Source organism: Zea mays, chromosome 2 (assembly GCF_902167145.1).
Source record: "Zea mays cultivar B73 chromosome 2, Zm-B73-REFERENCE-NAM-5.0, whole genome shotgun sequence".
Classification (NCBI taxonomy): Eukaryota; Viridiplantae; Streptophyta; class Magnoliopsida; order Poales; family Poaceae; genus Zea; species Zea mays.
This window is the reverse complement of record NC_050097.1, coordinates 177728802-177746766: the sequence shown is the minus strand read 5'-3', so window position 1 is coordinate 177746766 and position 17965 is coordinate 177728802. Positions and strand designations below refer to the sequence as shown.

Genomic DNA, 17965 nt, shown 5'->3' with positions numbered 1-17965 from the left:
CCTACACCCACTACTGGTCAGAGGTTCGAAGGTCGGCCCCCCGAAGGGCTCCACGGCCGCCTCAGGCTACTCGGGCTCCGCGCCCATTACTGATCAGGGGTTCGAAGGCTGGCCCCCGAAGGGTTCACAGTCGCCTCAGACGCCGAGCGAGGGATGACCAGGGGTACGTTCGATACATAACCAAGGCTCGGGCTGCGCTCCCGAGGTACCCTAGGACATTTTCGAGACCAGCGGGAGCGATCTTGTAACGGAATCCCATCGGAGGGAGGCATCGAGCCCTCGGACCCCGTCGCCAGGGGACCGGGTCCGGCAGATCACCTGCAGGTACTTTTGGGCGTGCCTCTGGGCCCCTAGCCGACCCCCAACGAACGGGGCACGGACGTCCACTCGGATTACCCGCTTGCAGCTCACCGGAGACACCATGTTCGGTGCCCATCGAGGGTAACATGGTGCTCTCCCCCCTCCTCCTTGCGGAAAGGCGACGTAGGGGCGTATGTAAAAAAGCCGAGTCTGTCCCTGATCGCCCTCTCGCCCTGTGCGGAGGCTCGGGGGCTGCTCTCGCAAAACCGGCTCCGGCCGAACCGTTGACAGCGTCAACATACCAGCCCGAGAACTTGGGCCCCGACCGTGCATCCGGGCTACGGCCAGTTCGCATGAGGGAACAACCAGACCAGCCGAAGCATTACGCAAGGCATTAAGACCTCGGAGGAGTGAAACCACTCCTCCGAGGCCTCGGGGGCTACACCCGACGGGTGCGCTCGCGCGCACCCACCGGAACAAAATGCAACCGAGAAAGGCTGGTCCCCTTGCAAAAAAGTGCGACGAAAGCCTCCAAGCGAGTGCTAACACTCCCTTCGAGGCTCGGGGGCTACTGTCGGGGACCATAATTAGGGGTACCCTCAAGACGCCTAATTCTCAGCTGGTAACCCCCATCAGCATAAAGCTGCAGAGGCCTGATGGGTGCGATTAAGTCAGGGATCAGTCCATACGAGCGACTCGATCACGCCTCGCCCGAGCCTAGCCTCGGACAAGGGCAGCCGACCCCGAGGGATTTCCGTCTCGCCCGAGGCCCCCCTCCAACGGCGGACACGTCTCCGGCTCGCCCGAGGCCTTGCCTTCGCTAAGAAGCAACCCTGACTAAATCGCCGCGCCGACCGACCGAGTCGCAGGAGCAATTAACGCAAAGGTGGTCTGACACCTTTATCCTGACGCGCGCCCCCGGCAGAGCCGAAGTGACCGCCGTCACTTCGCCGCTCCACTGACCGGTCTGACAGAAGGACAGCGCCGCCTGCGCCACTCCGACTGCAGTGCCACTTGACAGAGTGAGACTGACAGGCAGTCAGGCCCTGCCAAAGGCACCATAGGAAACTCCGCTCCGCCCGACCCAGGGCTCGGACTCGGGCTAAGCCCCAGAAGACGGCGAACTCCGCTCCGCCCGACCCAGGGCTCGGACTCGGGCTAAGCCCCGGAAGACGGCCCCGGAAGACGGCGAACTCCGCTCCGCCCGACCCAGGGCTCGGACTCGAGCTAAGCCCCGGAAGACGGCGAACTCCGCTCCGCCCGACCCAGGGCTCGGACTCGGGCTAAGCCCCGGAAGACGGCGAACTCCGCTCCGCCCGACCCAGGGCTCGGACTCGGGCTAGGCCCCGGAAGACGGCGAACTCCGCTCCGCCCGACCCAGGGCTCGGACTCGGGCTAAGCCCCGGAAGACGGCGAACTCCGCTCCGCCCGACCCAGGGCTCGGACTCGGGCTAAGCCCCGGAAGACGACGAACTCCGCTCCGCCCGACCCAGGGCTCGGACTCGGGCTAGGCCCCGGAAGACGGCGAACTCCGCTCCGCCCGACCCAGGGCTCGGACTCGGGCTCAACCCCAGAAGACGACGAACTCCGCTTCGCCCGACCCCAGGGCTCGGACTCCGCCCTGGCCTCTGCCGAACGACCTCCGCCTCGCCCGACCCAGGGGCTCGGGCTCGGCCTCGGCCATGGAAGACAGACTCGACCTCGGCTTTGGAGGAGCCTCCACGTCGCCCGACCTAGGGCGCAGGCCAGCCACGTCAACAGGAAGCGCCATCATCACCCTACCCCGAGCCGACTCGGGCCGCAGAGAACAAGACCGGTGTCCCATCTGGCTAGCTCCGCCAGATAGGCAATGATGGCGCCCCGCAAGCCCTGTGACGACGGCGACTCTCAGCTCTCTTACGGAAGCAGGAGGACGTCAGCAAGGACTCAACCGCTCCGACAGCTGTCCCTCCGCCAGGCTCCGTTGCTCCTCCGACAGCCACGACATCACACCAGCTGGGTGCCAAGATCTCTCCGGCTGCCACATTGGCATGTACTTAGGGCGTTAGCTCTCCCCCGCTAGACACGTAGCACTCTGCTACACCCCCATTGTACACCTGGATCCTCTCCTTACGCCTATAAAAGGAAGGACCAGGGCCCTCTTAGAGAGGGTTGGCCGCGCGGGGACGAGGACGAGACAGGCGCTCTCTTGGGGCCGCTCGCTTCCCTCACCCGCGTGGACGCTTGTAACCCCCTACTGCAAGCGCACCCGACCTGGGCGCGGGACGAACACGAAGGCCGCGGGATTTCCACCTCTCTCACGCCCGTCTCCGGCCACCTCGCTTCCCCCCTTCGCGCTCGCCCACGCGCTCGACCCATCTGGGCTGGGGCACGCGGCACATTCACTCGTCGGCTTAGGGACCCCCCGGTCTCGAAACGCCGACAAGCGGGTTTTTGGATCATAGTATGTAGAGTTGACATCAGGATTCAAAAGATATTTTGTCGTGTCTTCTCTGAAACACAAATTCCTGTGGAAACATAAAAATTTACCATCAGAGTTTAAATTGGTCACTGATACATTCTTGACATTCTAGAAGGAATGCAATCTATTTTCTGAGCAGTAGTACTTACCTAACAGTACCAGGCTTCCACCACCGGTAGTGCGCACATGCTTCTCTACCTTAGCAGAGTCCATATGGGCATTGTGGTCTTTATTTAATTCAGTAGGAACTAATAGAATGATGTAGGATATTATTAAATCCATGTGTAACCGATGACACACCTTATGAGGAGGAACCCACCTGGCTGTCTCAGATCAGCAACAAAAGCTCACCGGAGAGATCAGTTCAGCAGGATACATGGGGACTGAATAGTATATAATTCATGAATAACTTGTGTGGATTTTTCCCATTGTAGTTACAGCTGCAAGTTAGTCGGCTTGTTGAAGGGTTTTACGAATGAAGTTTTTAAGGAATGGTTACCAAAAAATATTTTCTTTTGAAACAACTTTACATTCCACAAACCGCTTATTGATGGAAGACACGTGACATCATTTACAACTATTTTAAAATATGGCAGAAGAGGAAATACCTCACTTGCAGGCTACGCCATAACATAAGGGCTAATGATGTAGGCATTTGACAGTCGGACACTATCCAGGCTCAGACCCGTCGGCTACAAATTGCTGCGAGGGATCAAGCACACCTTGAACCAAGTGGAGCAACGTATCATCTGTGTCACAGAAAAAAGCAACACCAAATCAGTAATGCCCAACTCATTGACGATGCTTCTATGCTCTTGTAAAAATAAACATAAAAAAATAAAAAAGCGACATTAGGAGTAGAGTGGTAAGAGTAGCTCCGTTTGCTGGTTATTAATCTTGAATACCTGGTGCGGCAGCATGTTCAATGAACACGTAGAGACCATTGGACTTCACGACTCGCTTTATTTCTATATAGAAACATGGCTCTTAGTTGTTAAAATGAGAAAATGTTGAGCACGTGCAATGCAGATAGAAATACAAGAACCGATTACATTTACTACTACTATAAAGAATCATGTATTGAGTGTATGTTTATTTTGTAGAAAATAGCCACAACGAGATATAATGTATTGTTGTTTATCTGTATTTATGTATTACCGAAATCAAAATGAGACCCATACATGTTGGTGTGATTCGAACGATCTTTCATTATAAAAAAAGAAAATAGTCATTATTTTCCCAGCTAATAAAGTTTAACCATTACCTCTCAGTGCCATGTCGATGTTATTTACAGAACACAATACCATTGTGCCGATCACCACATCTATGGAATTGTCTTCTACTGGCAAGGCTTCAACAACCTAATAACATTGTGCATCAAATGCAGTTGTTATATTTAAAAGGGAAACAAAGTTAACAATGTGAAAATGGACAACACCAATACCAAAGGTTGGACAACGACAATACACCTCTTCTGAATGTGAAGCTTGATGATGGGAGTCTAGCAGACACAATAGCTATCCTTGCCTAATTTTCCATGTGCTTGTTAGAGTCCACTCCAATTACGTTAGCCCATATCCACTCCAACACCATGCTCTAGTATGTTCTTTCTAGCAGGCGACAATTGAGAAAAGGACTGACACATGGGAGCTGAATAGTATAGAATTCATGACTAATCTGTGTGGATTTTCCCCCAGTGCAGTTACAGGTTGCAAGTCAGTTAGATCAGGGAAATCTATAGCATCCAATGAATCCACTAAAAACCATCCACATTAGACTCTCCAAAGCAAACAAGGAAACAACCGAAAAGAATTTCCCTATCTCGAATCTTGTTCCCGGTCTACCAAGGTGAGGTCACCGTACCTCTAGAAATGAAGTGTGGCACTTTGCCAAACCAGTCGTGACTGGTGAGACACCACGTGTAGGCTGCAGAATGTTGAGAGGGAGCGAGACGGACCATTTGGGCTTGTTGCCGAGGTTGACGAGCTTCACCTCGTAGGGGTTCTTCTCCTCCACCATGAGCAACACCCTCTGCGAGAATGGGCCTGCCGGCAGCAGGTTCCAGTTCCAGTTCGGTAGCAGGTTCCAGTTCCATCCAGACCATACCAAAGCAAAGCAAAGCAAAGCAAGGTCAGTGAAATGGCTAGGGATCCGAGCGGAATTGTCCGACGGAGGTGTGGGTGGGAAGCACTCACAGTCGCCGAGCGTGTCGGGCTTCCCCGAGGCGACCTTCACACACACCTCCACGATGGCATGATGATGGGCAACAGAGCGTGTGAGGTCATCGGCATCGTCGTCTGCGAAGAAGGCCACTGGTGATTGGATGCCGCGACATGTGGAGCGCGGGCTATTGTGGTGGCGTTTGTTTGCGCGTGGGATGCGTGGGGCACAACAGATTTGTGATGCGCATAGTTCGGTTGTGGGCAGTCGCCATGCGAGGCATTTGTGGCCCGCGCTGGGTCTGTAGGCGAGGGAGGTGGCGTCGGGAGTCGATGGGGAGGTCGGCGGGTCGACGTCGGGGCGGCGCTGAGGCCACATGCGACGAGGCGATGGAGGGGCCCGTGCTTGTCGTCGTTGTTGTCGCGGCCGAGGGGCGTCGGGGCGAGGCACTGAGGACATGGACGTCGCGCGGTTGTCGTTCTCTCGCATCATGTCGGGTGGATCTGGGAGCTGGGGTGGGGTTTCGGCGCCGACGGCGGGCGAGAGGGAGGCGCTGAGGACGCGAATCGAACGGGGCCACAGGGGCGGAGCCACGGGTGTTGCGGGGGCGGAGCCGCGGGGCTTGGTGGACACCCACATTAGGTCCTTATAGTGTAGTAGAGATAACCCGACGTTGATCAGCTTTGTATCAAAGAGCAATGCCATTTGATGATATAAAATTAATCAAATTCTATATAATAGTCACCCTAAGACTTCGATCAGCTTTGTGTTAAAGAGTCATGGCATAACATCCAACAAGTATGTCCCTATTTTGTTTCGACTTTTGTTCGTTTTCTGGTAGCCAAACACAACTTCTTAAACCATTTAAACCGTGTAGATCCTTTCATCTTTTTCCACATGCAAGTCTCGCGATATCTAGATTATCTTGGAATTCATGTTCTCAAATAAGCCTTTAGAAAAAAGTTGTCCTAAACAGGCCCTGCATCATAAAAAATGAATGGAATCTATAACATCAAACCAATATATCCTAAAAATATTCCATATAACATCAAACCAATATATCCTAAAAATATTTTACATATTTTGCGGAACGAGCCTGATTCGGGCTCTTGAGACAGGCTTTTGATGTTTTGAGAGTTTTCAAGAGTTTTGGTGATTAATGATAATATAAAATTATTGTAGTTAACAAGTATTTTGTAGAGATAAATTTGAGTTAGGCTATAATGATAGAGAATGGTTTGGGAAATGATGTTCCTATGGCTCTGCTTATGGATTGACAAATTTAAGTTAGGTCATAATGATGAAGAATGATTTGGGTATGTATGGTTCCTATATCCTTGCTTACGGAGTTCGTTTTTGTTATGGAGTTCGGTTCCTATGCCCTTGCTTATGGAGTCCGTTCTGGTTTTTAAAAGAATGTAAAACATAGTTAAATGGATTTTAAAAGGGTAAAACAAATTTAAGAATGAACTTTCATTATGGTTTTTGAAAGGATGAAAGACAGATAAGGATGGACTAGTTTTAGTTTTGATAGGAATATGGACGCTTAAGATAAGGTAAATTAGGATTTCTATTTTTCGCACTAATCTAGACCTTTAATTTTACTTCTTAAATAAAACTTGTGCAGATAACTAATCAAGCTAGTGCAACTAAGGTTTTGTATAAGTGTTGCTATCTCTATCACAAAACTGAGTTATGTGACCTAGATTCTAGTCGTACAAACTAGCCTATAATTTAGCTAGGAAAGGTAAAGCATATAACCAAAAGGAGCAATATAAATGCAAAAGTTTAAATGAGATAGAGATGCAAATTTTTGTTGACACGTCGATATTTTTACTGAGGTATCAAGAACTGTACAAGGTTCTTACTAATCGTTGGTGATGTCTCTACGCAAAGGGAAGCACACGCGAGAGCCAAGCAACTAGTCAATTAACTCCCTACATAGTCACGAGCCTTCTCCATAAGCAAGTGATGCTCTATTTTTAGCCTCTCGTATGCTTCTCGTCATCGTCACTATCGAGCTTCCGGCTGAAATGTTGTGGACCTCGTTCCATCTAGTACACAGTGGTGGCCACATCATAAATGTGATTGGTGTGGTCTTGCAACACTTTTGCCTCACTCGGTACAATTACAACAACACACGAGAGTCAAGGAGTTTGAGGGTGTCTAACCTCACTCTAACCACCTAGGCATAACCTAGAGCAAGCGCAATGAAGTGGTCTAACTATCCTAAGCACGCAAAGCACCTACACTAATCATCGAGTGATTTTATTAGCACTTAGGTGTATTGAGCTATTAGATTGGTGTCTCAACTCACACTATGTTTCATAGCTCTCTACACTTGCAAATGGCTGGTGGGTACATATAGCCTCCCAGGCCCAAAAGAGCCACTAGAAGGAAGCAACCTTTTCTGCATTGCACCCGACATATCCGGTATGCCACTTGTGTATGCGGGACATGTCTAGTGCCTTCCACGACAGCACCACGTCGTCGGACTGGCCGTTTGAGTCTAGCAGGTTTTCTGAAACGCGCCCGACACATTCAGTGCAGTCCATGTTAGCTAGTCGTTGGAGTAGCCTTTGCCGACCATCGGAGCACTATGCATCTGGTGTCCCTCTAGACAGATCTGGTATGCCACATGCCCCCAGGCGCATTCTGCACTCTCTCTGCATGTTGTGTTCATCACCACATCGTGTGCATCACTAAATCTCCAAGTCATGTTTTCTGTTCAGCAGCACACATGTCCGGTGTGCCACCAGTGTGTCACCGGGCACGTCCAATGCACTCTGTGCAGCCTAAATTTCCTCGTTTCTTTATGTTTCGTTTCTTGGGCTTTTATTGTCTTGTGTCTTAGAGTCTTGAATGATGTTGATAAGTCTATAATGAGTCTTCTAATGTCTTCTTTGAGGTGTTGCTCTCCTTATTGTTTCAGTCCAAGTCCATGTTGCATCCTTTAAACTATAAACAAAAACACAAAACATATTAGTACAAATGGTTATGTTGATCATCAAACACTAAAATCACTAATCAAATAGGCCAAGCTCTATTTTCCTTACAATCTCCCCTCCTTTTGTTGATTGATGACAATATAACCAAAGCAATCAAATATGCATGTGCAATATACTTTTAGGATGGTGCACTAGATTCTAATTGCTCAATTTTAGTTGTTACCATCATATTGAAATTTGCAAAGGTTTTTAATTTTCTAGCAAATCTTGATAATATTTTTTTGTGAACTAACATATTTAGATTTAAGAAACTTTATTTGAGCCTTTTGTGCAATCCTCCTAAAAAATAACGACATACGCAAGTTCATCTAAAGAGAGTTTTTCATCACTACTACTATTATCACTATTATACTCACTAGAGGATGAATCATTTGTGTTACCTCGAGCCATAAGACAGTTATGAGATGAGCGTGATGAAGAACAAGATGAAGAGCGATGATGGCCGACTCTTAGGTGGGACGTCATCTTCACTTGATAAATCATCTCATGTTTTGATAGATGTGAGCGTCTTGCGTTTGCTCTTACTCTTTTTGGGTGTGGTCTTGTTTGGACAATTATTTTAGAAATGATCCTTCTCCCCACTAGTGAAGCATTACCTTCTTCTTTGTTCTTTCCTGTCAATGTTAAAAAGGATGTCTTCCACCTGCAGGGGCACATCCATAAGATTAATCTTGTGAATATCATCACCACCTTTTCGACATGTCAGATTGTATCTTCGTCCTTAGAGGATGATCATCATCATCACCTTCTTCGTTTTCTTCTTTAGATTCCTCTATTTCAATTGAGAAACTTGAGCTTTCCACTTTTTTCTTATCCTTCATCTTTTTACGCTCTTCACATGTGAAAGAATATGTCCTTGATGAAGTGGCTTCTTCTTGACCCATTTTTTATGACATCTCAAATGCCACAATCTTGCCGATCAATAGCGTCGAGGTCATTTGTTACATGTTATTTTTGGATTTTACCCTTTCGTTTGTTTCTTCACTAACGCTGTCAACTGGGATTATCGCAAGCCAAGAACTATCACATAAATGGCATGACAAGGATTATCGCAAGGCAAAACCATTGAGGGGAAAGAAGGGAAGGATCTGTAAAATGTGGAAGCTGGTCAACAAAGACATCATCAATACTAATGGTAGAGTTTGACTTATGGAAGGATAGATGGATGCTTGGTTTGAAGAATCAATTCATTCTAGATGAGGTGGTTGAATGAAATCATTCCTCATATTATTAGTAATTGTTAACCTATGAAGAATGAAATGATGATGAATTAACTTATTCACAAACCAAATAAGAAAGTGAGGAGTGAGAAGATGAATTATCTCATTCCTCAAACCAAACAAGTATCTCCCGACAATCGATACTATAGGTTGAGATCTTGATTTCCTATGTCTGCTATGATCAAGAATGAGGCCTTGGTAGCCTTGTCATGAACTGAATTTGATGATTTGTCATCTCCTCTTGGAGGTTTGCTTTGCGTTTCTTTAGCGTAGAAACAAACGGGAGAGTAAAAACAGTGGCAATAGAGAAATATCAGTTTAAAAAAATAATGGTTGAACCACACGTCGCCTAAACAAACGTGTCTAGATTTAGACGACTGTTCAATAGGAAAATTACGGGAATAAATAGGGCCGCCCAGCGCGCCGATTACGCTCACGCTACCGTCCGCGTGGAAAACAAAGCTGTCTTTCGATTGCCAGGCGTGGATCAAACAGAATAAATTAGAAGGCGTGGTAATGATTCCGTTCCCGTTGCTCGCTGCCGCCGTAGATTGTAGAACCAAACACCACCTCAGTCATGTCCGGTTATTCCTATGCCTTATAGATTAGAAGGAATTATAAAAAAAATTGTGAAGAATTTTAACTTGCAATAGATTGAAACTCACCTAATTTCCTCCGATCTATATAGATTTGATGAAACCGAAAAAGCCCTCAAGGGTCAACATTACATCACCTATGTATAGGAATAACAGTCACCTTGACAGTCATAAAACAGTTGTAGCAATAGCAATGCAGCATAGCACACGCATGCCAAAGCATGGAGAAACGGTCATGGGAGACAGCTGCTGCCTCCAACACCGCCTTCAGTATTACCGATAACCGATGGGCTAAATAAGATTATCCAAAAACAAAGAGAGAAGGGCCCACAGAGACCTTTGATTTGTAACGTTATGTGCTTTCACAGATTCATTTATGAGACCAATGTTTCCTGTGAACAATATCAAAAACAGCAAATTACAAGCTGCTACCTCGTGCACTAAGGCCTAGTTTGAGTATTCTAGTATTGAGCTCAATCTATATGTACTGAGCTGAATTGAGGTATAACTTAAACTAATTTACACCTCAATCTATCTCAACACACGGATTAGGGTCAATACTAGAGTACCCAAACAAAGCCTAAAGGATCTCTAGTTACTATCACCAAGCTCTCTCCAGTTTTTCCATTATTAATCTCAAATTTTTAAGAATTACCTATCACACCATTCCCTTTTTGCTTACCTACCTAACCACCTAAAGCATGGTGTTCCGGAAAGCAGAAACCAGTCTTGGTGACAACAGCAGGATAAATGCCAAGATTGAGCCGAAGAACATCTTGGTCAGGTAATGCATCAGATCCATGCTGGAATCGGTGTCTTCAGGCTTTCTGGTTCCCAGCGCCGAGGCAGATGGGAGGGCTTCGACAACCGCATCTGCAAGGTCGGAGATGAAAGTCGAAGTGCATCCAAGAGCAGGGACCCGGCCCCAGTTCTCAATGCCTGATTCCAGAGCCAACTCCTTGTACTCCATGTCTATTTCTTCCAGTGTCTCAATGTGCTCGCTCACGAAGCTGTATTCGTCATAAATGGCTCACATTACATCATTAACAACAGCAACATAATCTTGACAGGTAAACAGAGTAAACCAGATACTAGCATATCGCAATTTGCCAACAGATAGGATGAGCATGCATGTCATAACAGTTAAATTCATGCGTAAGGCTCTCCTGCGGTCAAGATTGTGCCGGAGATACTAATGTCCTAAATACAAACAGAAATGAGGTACTAACATGTATCATGAAAAGTGCATGTAGTAAACTAGATCCAAGGAAATTAAGATCATATAGAGCTAAATGTTGGTTATCTTGTTTGTTTGTTTTTTTTTAAAAAAAGGAAATTACCAGATGAACAGAAATGCTTAAAAGATAAGCCTGTGTTCAGATCTTTTGGAGCTCCAACTTAGGGTAAGCACTGGTGGTTAGGATAAGCATCTTATCTAGTTTACTTTAGTACTTCAGTTGTTAAGTTTGTTTTGCTTTCTAGCTGTAAAGCAGAGCTTATGCTCCTTAAATTGAACCCAAGAGCAGATGCATTAGCACTGCCAGTAATATAGAAAAATTCCTAATTCCTGCGACCATGCCAACAATTCATTACCTTACTGGAACAGCCAGGAGGCTCTTCACACCGTTCTGACCAAGTTCTACTAAAACTTCATCAGTATATGGCTTCAGCCATTGAACTGGTCCCACCCGACTCTGCATGTAAAAGAAATGTTAACACTAGTAAACTGACCAGAAAACTGGTAACTCAGAACTCTATAAACTTGGCATTTTCGGTTTCTAGTTTTCTTACAAGGTAATCATATCTGATCACTTAAACATAAGTGCACAGCTTCGAAGTTGTTAGTGACACAAGTACATATCAAATTTTAATAGCCTATACCTGATACGCCAAAGTGTGACCATTTAAGATTCCTCTGGATCTCAGCTCCCCCATGATCAAAGAAATACAATCCTCCATCTGATCTCTGTAAGGATCTCCAGCATCCTGAACATAGGTAAGTGGCACACCATGTGCACTGAAGAATATCATTACCTGTCATTTATTTTCACAACAATAAAAAGTATTGTCAGAATAAAATTACAGCACATTTTTTCATGATTATCTATAAACTAACTGCAATGCTTCTTTCAGAAAAAACAATATCTCATGCTACTCAGAAATTAACGTGGATGTCAGATAACATCTTAAACTATTAATTTCGTGCTAATATGTTAGTAACAGTAAGAAACAGTGTCACAAAAGTATTTTTTTATACATCTGATAATAACATTTGCATTTTAGCTACTCTTAACAAATTTGTGTATATTACTGGTCAAGTTTGTCCAGAGGAAGGTACCTATAACAATGTCAAATCACAGTTCCAATAACTTCTATTAGAAAGAAATTGTATAGCTAGTGGATAGCTCTGGTGAAATCTGGAATGTGTAGATGAAACAAGTAATCCTCTGCCTATCACATTCTAACTGTAGAATAAAGGTGGAGGTAGAATTAGGAATACAGAACCTCTTCAGGATTGGAAAAGGCAGATAGCTCTTTTTCAATTAGGTCAGCCATTGATTTCACATAGCCATCACGTTGGTACCATGATTCGATAATGGAGATTGGCAAGCCAGAAAAATATGAATCTTCCCTGCATGGAAACTTACGCATTAATATTTCAAGTTCTTGTAGCATCGAAGATGATAAGATCTCATATGCTATCAATCGCTTCTTTGCCCACTTTGTGACCAACATGATGACTCAATCAATCACTTGTTGGTGGGCTGCTCCTTTGCACGTCTTTTCTGGTTCGAATTGTTCAGGCCTTTTGGACTGCAGGGCTTCATTCCAGGACAGGATATTGACGATTTTGATCTCTGGTGGTGTTCCAATAGTGCTCGGCTAGATGGGCTGAGTCAGAAGGGCTTTGACTCTTTGGTCGCTCTGGGTGCTTGGATGTTGTGGAAGCATAGAAATGGTGTGGTCTTTAATGGTTCCTCCCCAAGCCTGGTGGTGGCCGTTCGACTGGCCAGGGAGGAAGCTCTTCTGTGGTCCTTGGCTGGAGCTAAGGGGGTTTCCTTCCTCCAAGCTCAATGTCGCGTGGGATAGTTTCTCTGTTGTTATTGTTGGGGTGTCTGCCAGCTGACAGGCACTCTGGCCCTGCTCTGGCTGGGTGGGGTTTTCTTGTGTGCGCGTGTGTGGGTGTTTTCTCTTTGTAATGTTAGTTCTGGGGTCTTTCCCCTTTTCTTCTTAATACAATGATACACAGTTCTCCTGCGTGTTCGACAAAAAAAAGATCGCATATGCTAGAAGTGGTATCTTTGATGGTGCCACACCCAACCTAGCAATCCTGCTGCTGCTGGCAGTTAAGGAGATGAACTTATGGGGTCTAGCAGGTACCGAAGGGAATTCTTTCCTTGCGGCTGTGCAGCCAGGGAACGATCAGCCATAGTGTTTTTGTTGTTTGTGGTAGTTTCTTGAGTTAAAAAGTGGGTAAGTAATGTTCAGTACCTAGGGGTGTGGTTGTGTGTGTGTTGTTTCGGTACTTTACCTTCTTTTCTTCTTAGTAAAAAATATGCTACTTGTTGATATGGAGTCTCATATGGAAGAAGGGGTCCTACTTGACAACATTTTGGAGAACACGAATGCTTGACCCACTTGTTGATATGGAGTACTGAGGGTAGAGTGGAAGAACAACGAGCTTGGAAATATTATCCTTCTTAATCTATCATTAACCAAAAACAAGAAATAGTTAATTATCAGATAAAAATTGGATGGACAACAAGGAACAACTTTGAAATCTGTTTGGTGGAATAGTATACTTGAACATATGAAACTTAAATAAGATAGGGTAAAAAATGTCAACTAGAATAATGCAAACATTGAATCCACAGAAGAAATATACATTCAAAATAACTATATTCCATGTATACATGTTATTCTAGCTTTTAAATCTCAATAATAGAAATATTACAGTCTAAAGTTCCAAGATTATTTAAAATTACTTTTCCGATACACCCTCAATCATGTTCTTATTGTTAGCTCATACATGGACAGGCAAGTGCATATACAGACGGAAGTTGTTAGGGTTAGGGACAACTCTACATAGGCCACTCAATGACCGTACTAGTGTATTTTGAATGGGTGACAATATTTTTTGACTAGACACTAGAAAGATATGCATTCAGAAACTGATTGAATACAGGTGAGACACAAAAGAAAGAAACCACAGAAAAAAAAGGATTTAACATGAGGAAAAATTAAGAGAGGCAAGGCACGGGAATTTACCTGATCAATGGCTTCTTCTGTGAAAGGATACCAATACCGCATCCCAACATATATATTTGCGTTCAATTTTTTCTTTTCCAGAGCAATCTTCAAAGCATTTGCCTGAAATATCAGTTATTTTACTAAGAATGCAATTTACAAAGAATTGCTATCTACATGTCTTGAAATATCTAGAGATTAACAAGTTTTGAACAAACTGGCAAACCACAATCAACAAAACAGATCAAAAGTAGAAAAAAATCAACAATAATTTCACAAATGGTCAGCCTTGTGAACTTCTACCTGCTCATCAGTAATTTTCCTCAATGGTGACCCACCACCGATTGAAGCATACCCTTCTTTACTCTTAGGAGCTCTAAAAGTAGAAATAAGTTTGGCCAGTGGTCTTTGAAGGAACCTGAAGAGCCTAGGCAGTCGAATGATATCCTGAAAACAGAAAAGAATTATGGTAAATTCTAATGCTGAACTGTAAAGATGGAGAAAATAAATTCAGCACACATATGAGAAAGATGGATTCTGAATTTAGAAACACATATAATTAATGAGATCTTGGTAAATTAGTAATTGCTATGTTCAGTAGCATAGACCCGCAAAACGTTTTGTTTTAGCTGGCACTCATTCAAGATTCAACTACCAGGGAAAACAGTTAAAATGGAAACTTCAATTGGTAAACCACACAAATAAGGTTTTTTTTTTTCTTTAAGCTCCACATTTTTTTCAACGGCGCAGGAGAGTTGTGTGTCAATTCACTAAGAAAAAAAAGTGGGCTACAAGGGAAGGTCAGGAGACCATACCAAAAATCCCAACAACAGCTAATGGTGGTCAGGGCTAGGCACTTGGCTACTCTCTTATCTTCATCAACCTAGCTGGGTTGCTAGTTGTGGGTTGTTGTTTTAGTTGCGGTGTGATGCTGATTCAGCCCCTGACGCACTTGTCATCGCCATTGTATTGTCTCTCTTGCCTTAGGGCAATTCTCTCCTTATAATATATAAGGCAGATCTCCTGCCTGATTGTTTCAAAAAAAAGTTCCTATGCCACCAGAATTATCAGGCTATGTAGACCCTTCTTAGGATCTTTAGACAAGCCCTTTATGGACTTACACCACCAGCTAGAGAAATGAGTATCAGACGATTGAGGAGACAAGGAAGCCAGCCCCAGCTTCTGAAGGATGGCTGTCCAAACTTGCCTATAGAAGGCACAGGACATCATAATATATTGGACAGCCTCCATGATTAGGCTCCACAATTGGTATTTGGTATACTGATTAGTTCAGAAGCCGATATTGAGGAGTTGCATACAATGATTCGAAGTTATCAGATAGCATTCAATAAATTGGCTACATACGGTGAACAGGTCCACTGGCAAAGGAATAATAGCTGTGGGGTACTGGGGTATGACCACTTACTGGATCAGCAAATAGGTTGAACAAGAATGGTTGAACATCGTCTAGGGTTTCTGGACCACCAAGATTTAATAACAGTACTCCGATCTTTTCTTCAGCAAAACTGGAAGGTACACCTTTGTCATCATCAAAAGTGGTAACCACATTTGCAGAGGAAGAACTAGCAGAAAGATTCCACTGATTTTTAAGCACTGGAGTTTTGTATGCCAAACGAGAGGATCCATCTGTTGCCAATTGCAACGGCTTAACATTCACATGCAAGTTCAGCTCGTGTTTGGTAGAACAAGTAAAACTTGTAGAGGTTGTTTTGCCACATGACCTGCCAACAGTAGACCAACAATCAAATATCAAATCCATGATGTATGCTTGGATGCCAACAGAAGACATCAGCCAATCTGAAGACAACGGCCATTCCGTATGTCCACCCCCAGTAGCGATATCATCTAACCTCAGCTTGAGCACATCTCTAAAAGATTGTAAAATTAGTGATGTGAAGGTCTGAAGGATGAAGTGTCACATAGCATTATGCCCTGATTTACTACAGGTTCAAATCAAAATGTCTACCACCAGCTAGCCATAACCTTGATTTAGCTATATAACTTAAATACTTACATATACTCCGACGAGTAGGTCCTTTTAAATTCGTATAAATTCAGTTTTCAGAGTATTACAAAAACAATCAACTAAACAGATACTGTGGGTTTATAAACTGCCTCGTAGCATTAACCCTTCTTCCAGAAAGTACAAACCCAAGGTTTGTAAACCCACGGTATTGTATTATGCCAGCAGATTAGATACACTCAATTCTTCTCGTAACATATCTTCTATTGAGATCAAATAGAAATTGATCTTACTCAGGTACTAATTTCCCAAATGAGGGTTGCTCGGGTGGGGAAACAATGGATCACTAGTGAAAAAAATGTTAGAACGGAAAAACTAAATAATGGTAGAATACCACGGCTTCACAGCCCCAAGGTCAGGAGCAGTGGTAAAATGATCAATTCTAGGATCATATACAACATTTTTCACTCCAACCATCATAAAAACTGAATTAGTTAGTTCCACGATACGATCCCGGACCTGACTAGACCGGATCACAAAGCAAAAAAATGATAAGAGAAAAAGGGACCGAGGGGCACTCACATCGCGGCCCCGGTCTTCGACCCCAAGATTTGGACGGCGCCCCTGGAGCCAAGAATCCCGCGCTCCATGATCCTTCCTGCAGGAATTTTCTTTTTAGGAATATAAAAGATAAGTAAAAGCAACCCTTGATCGGTGGAGAACGTGGGGTCCTGCAGCCATGAGGAGGAGACCAACCGGGGAGCGGCGGAGAGGAAGGGCGGAAGGAGCAACGTGGAGTGAGATCTGCTTGTGCCTGCTCGCTGTCCTGACACCTGAGTATTGGGGGAGTGGCGTGATGGCGTTGGGCGAGGATCTCGGTCTTCTTCGCGCCTTCCTGTGTCCCCTCGACTGTTGTCTGCCGTCTGCTATTTGCTTTCCGCTTTCGGTCGGTTTGGGTTTGGCGGGGGCGTGATTGCGTGAACGAGAAGACGAAGAAATGCTGGCCTGCTGGGTCAGTCGACAGCCCCCGAAATGACGAAGGCCGGGAGGCGTGGAAAGTGGACACGTACGTGCTGACCGGGGATTTGAAGAGGTTGAATATCAATGGATTTTCTAATTTATGGCTAGTTTGGAACACCTTCTATTTTCTCAAGTAATTTCTATTTTTCTATGGGAAAAATAAACTTAGAAAAATAAAAATCCCTTGATAAAATGGTGTTACTAAACTAGCCTTTGGGATTGGTTTAGTGATAAGAAAATTATAGAAGATTTATGGAGGAGAAAATACATTGCTATTTAAATTGAATAGGAAGAGATTTTTCCTCTCTCATATATCCTCTCTAAATCTCTTGTCACCAAATCAGCACTAAGAATTTATTTGGAAGCACTATAGGATTTGGGTTTCTAAACTCGCCCTAAGGGCTAGTTTAGGAGCAAGCTGAATGAAGGGATTGGAAGGGCTAAATTCCTCTCGCTATTCAATTTTAAATAGCGAGCGGAATTTAGCCCCTACAATCCCCTTCTCTCAAACATGCTCTAAGGTTAGGTCAACACCACGTTGACTTTTTGATCACGTATTTCTAAGATCTTGTATATATTTGTTAAGGTGTGCACCATGGTAAAACTGGAGTTGTCTTCATGCAATCACTACGTCACTGCTCCGTTGGTTATCATCTGTGACACACGAGTGACCTCGTCACGAAGGCTTATCCCTGCAATCGCAATATAACACAAGCAAGAACATGAAGAACACAATCAAAATTGCATTGATCACGAGGTGGGGTGTCACATCGATGAACGACGATACTGTTCGATTACAGATATGATATAAGCAAAACCCAAACCCTAATGTGGCGACGACTACTGTTAAAATAGAGGTTAGGGGCATGCACAACCCCTAGAGGTACCCCTAATGGGTTCCAACACGATACACGACCCAACAGCCCAACAGACGGTGTTGCACCACTAAAATAGAATCTGAACGCTGA

General features: G+C 44.8%; 1 protein-coding gene across 4 annotated transcripts; it reads right to left on the bottom strand.

Moving 5' to 3' along the window:
* Positions 1-9452: 9452 nt before the first annotated feature.
* Positions 9453-17028, bottom strand: LOC100216845 (uncharacterized). 4 transcript variants are annotated; one of them, XR_004855864.1, is made up of 12 exons: positions 16734-17028; positions 16560-16635; positions 15420-15735; positions 14297-14440; positions 14015-14116; positions 13348-13451; positions 12251-12377; positions 11627-11779; positions 11339-11439; positions 10083-10755; positions 9815-9882; positions 9453-9746 (listed from the first exon to the last, which is right to left on the bottom strand). XR_004855864.1 is itself a non-coding variant. In XM_008669126.4 (10 exons), exons 2-10 carry the CDS (start codon positions 16625-16627, stop codon positions 10440-10442), a joined length of 1431 nt encoding a protein of 476 aa, XP_008667348.1. In that variant the 5' UTR covers positions 16628-16635; positions 16734-17028; the 3' UTR covers positions 10047-10439. The 4 variants fall into 4 exon arrangements, 2 of the variants coding, with proteins under 2 accessions (XP_008667348.1, NP_001136709.1); XR_004855865.1 differs by having other exon boundaries at positions 9453-9740; XM_008669126.4 differs by lacking the exons at positions 9453-9746; positions 9815-9882 and having other exon boundaries at positions 10047-10755.
* Between the last annotated feature and the right edge of the window lie 937 nt (positions 17029-17965).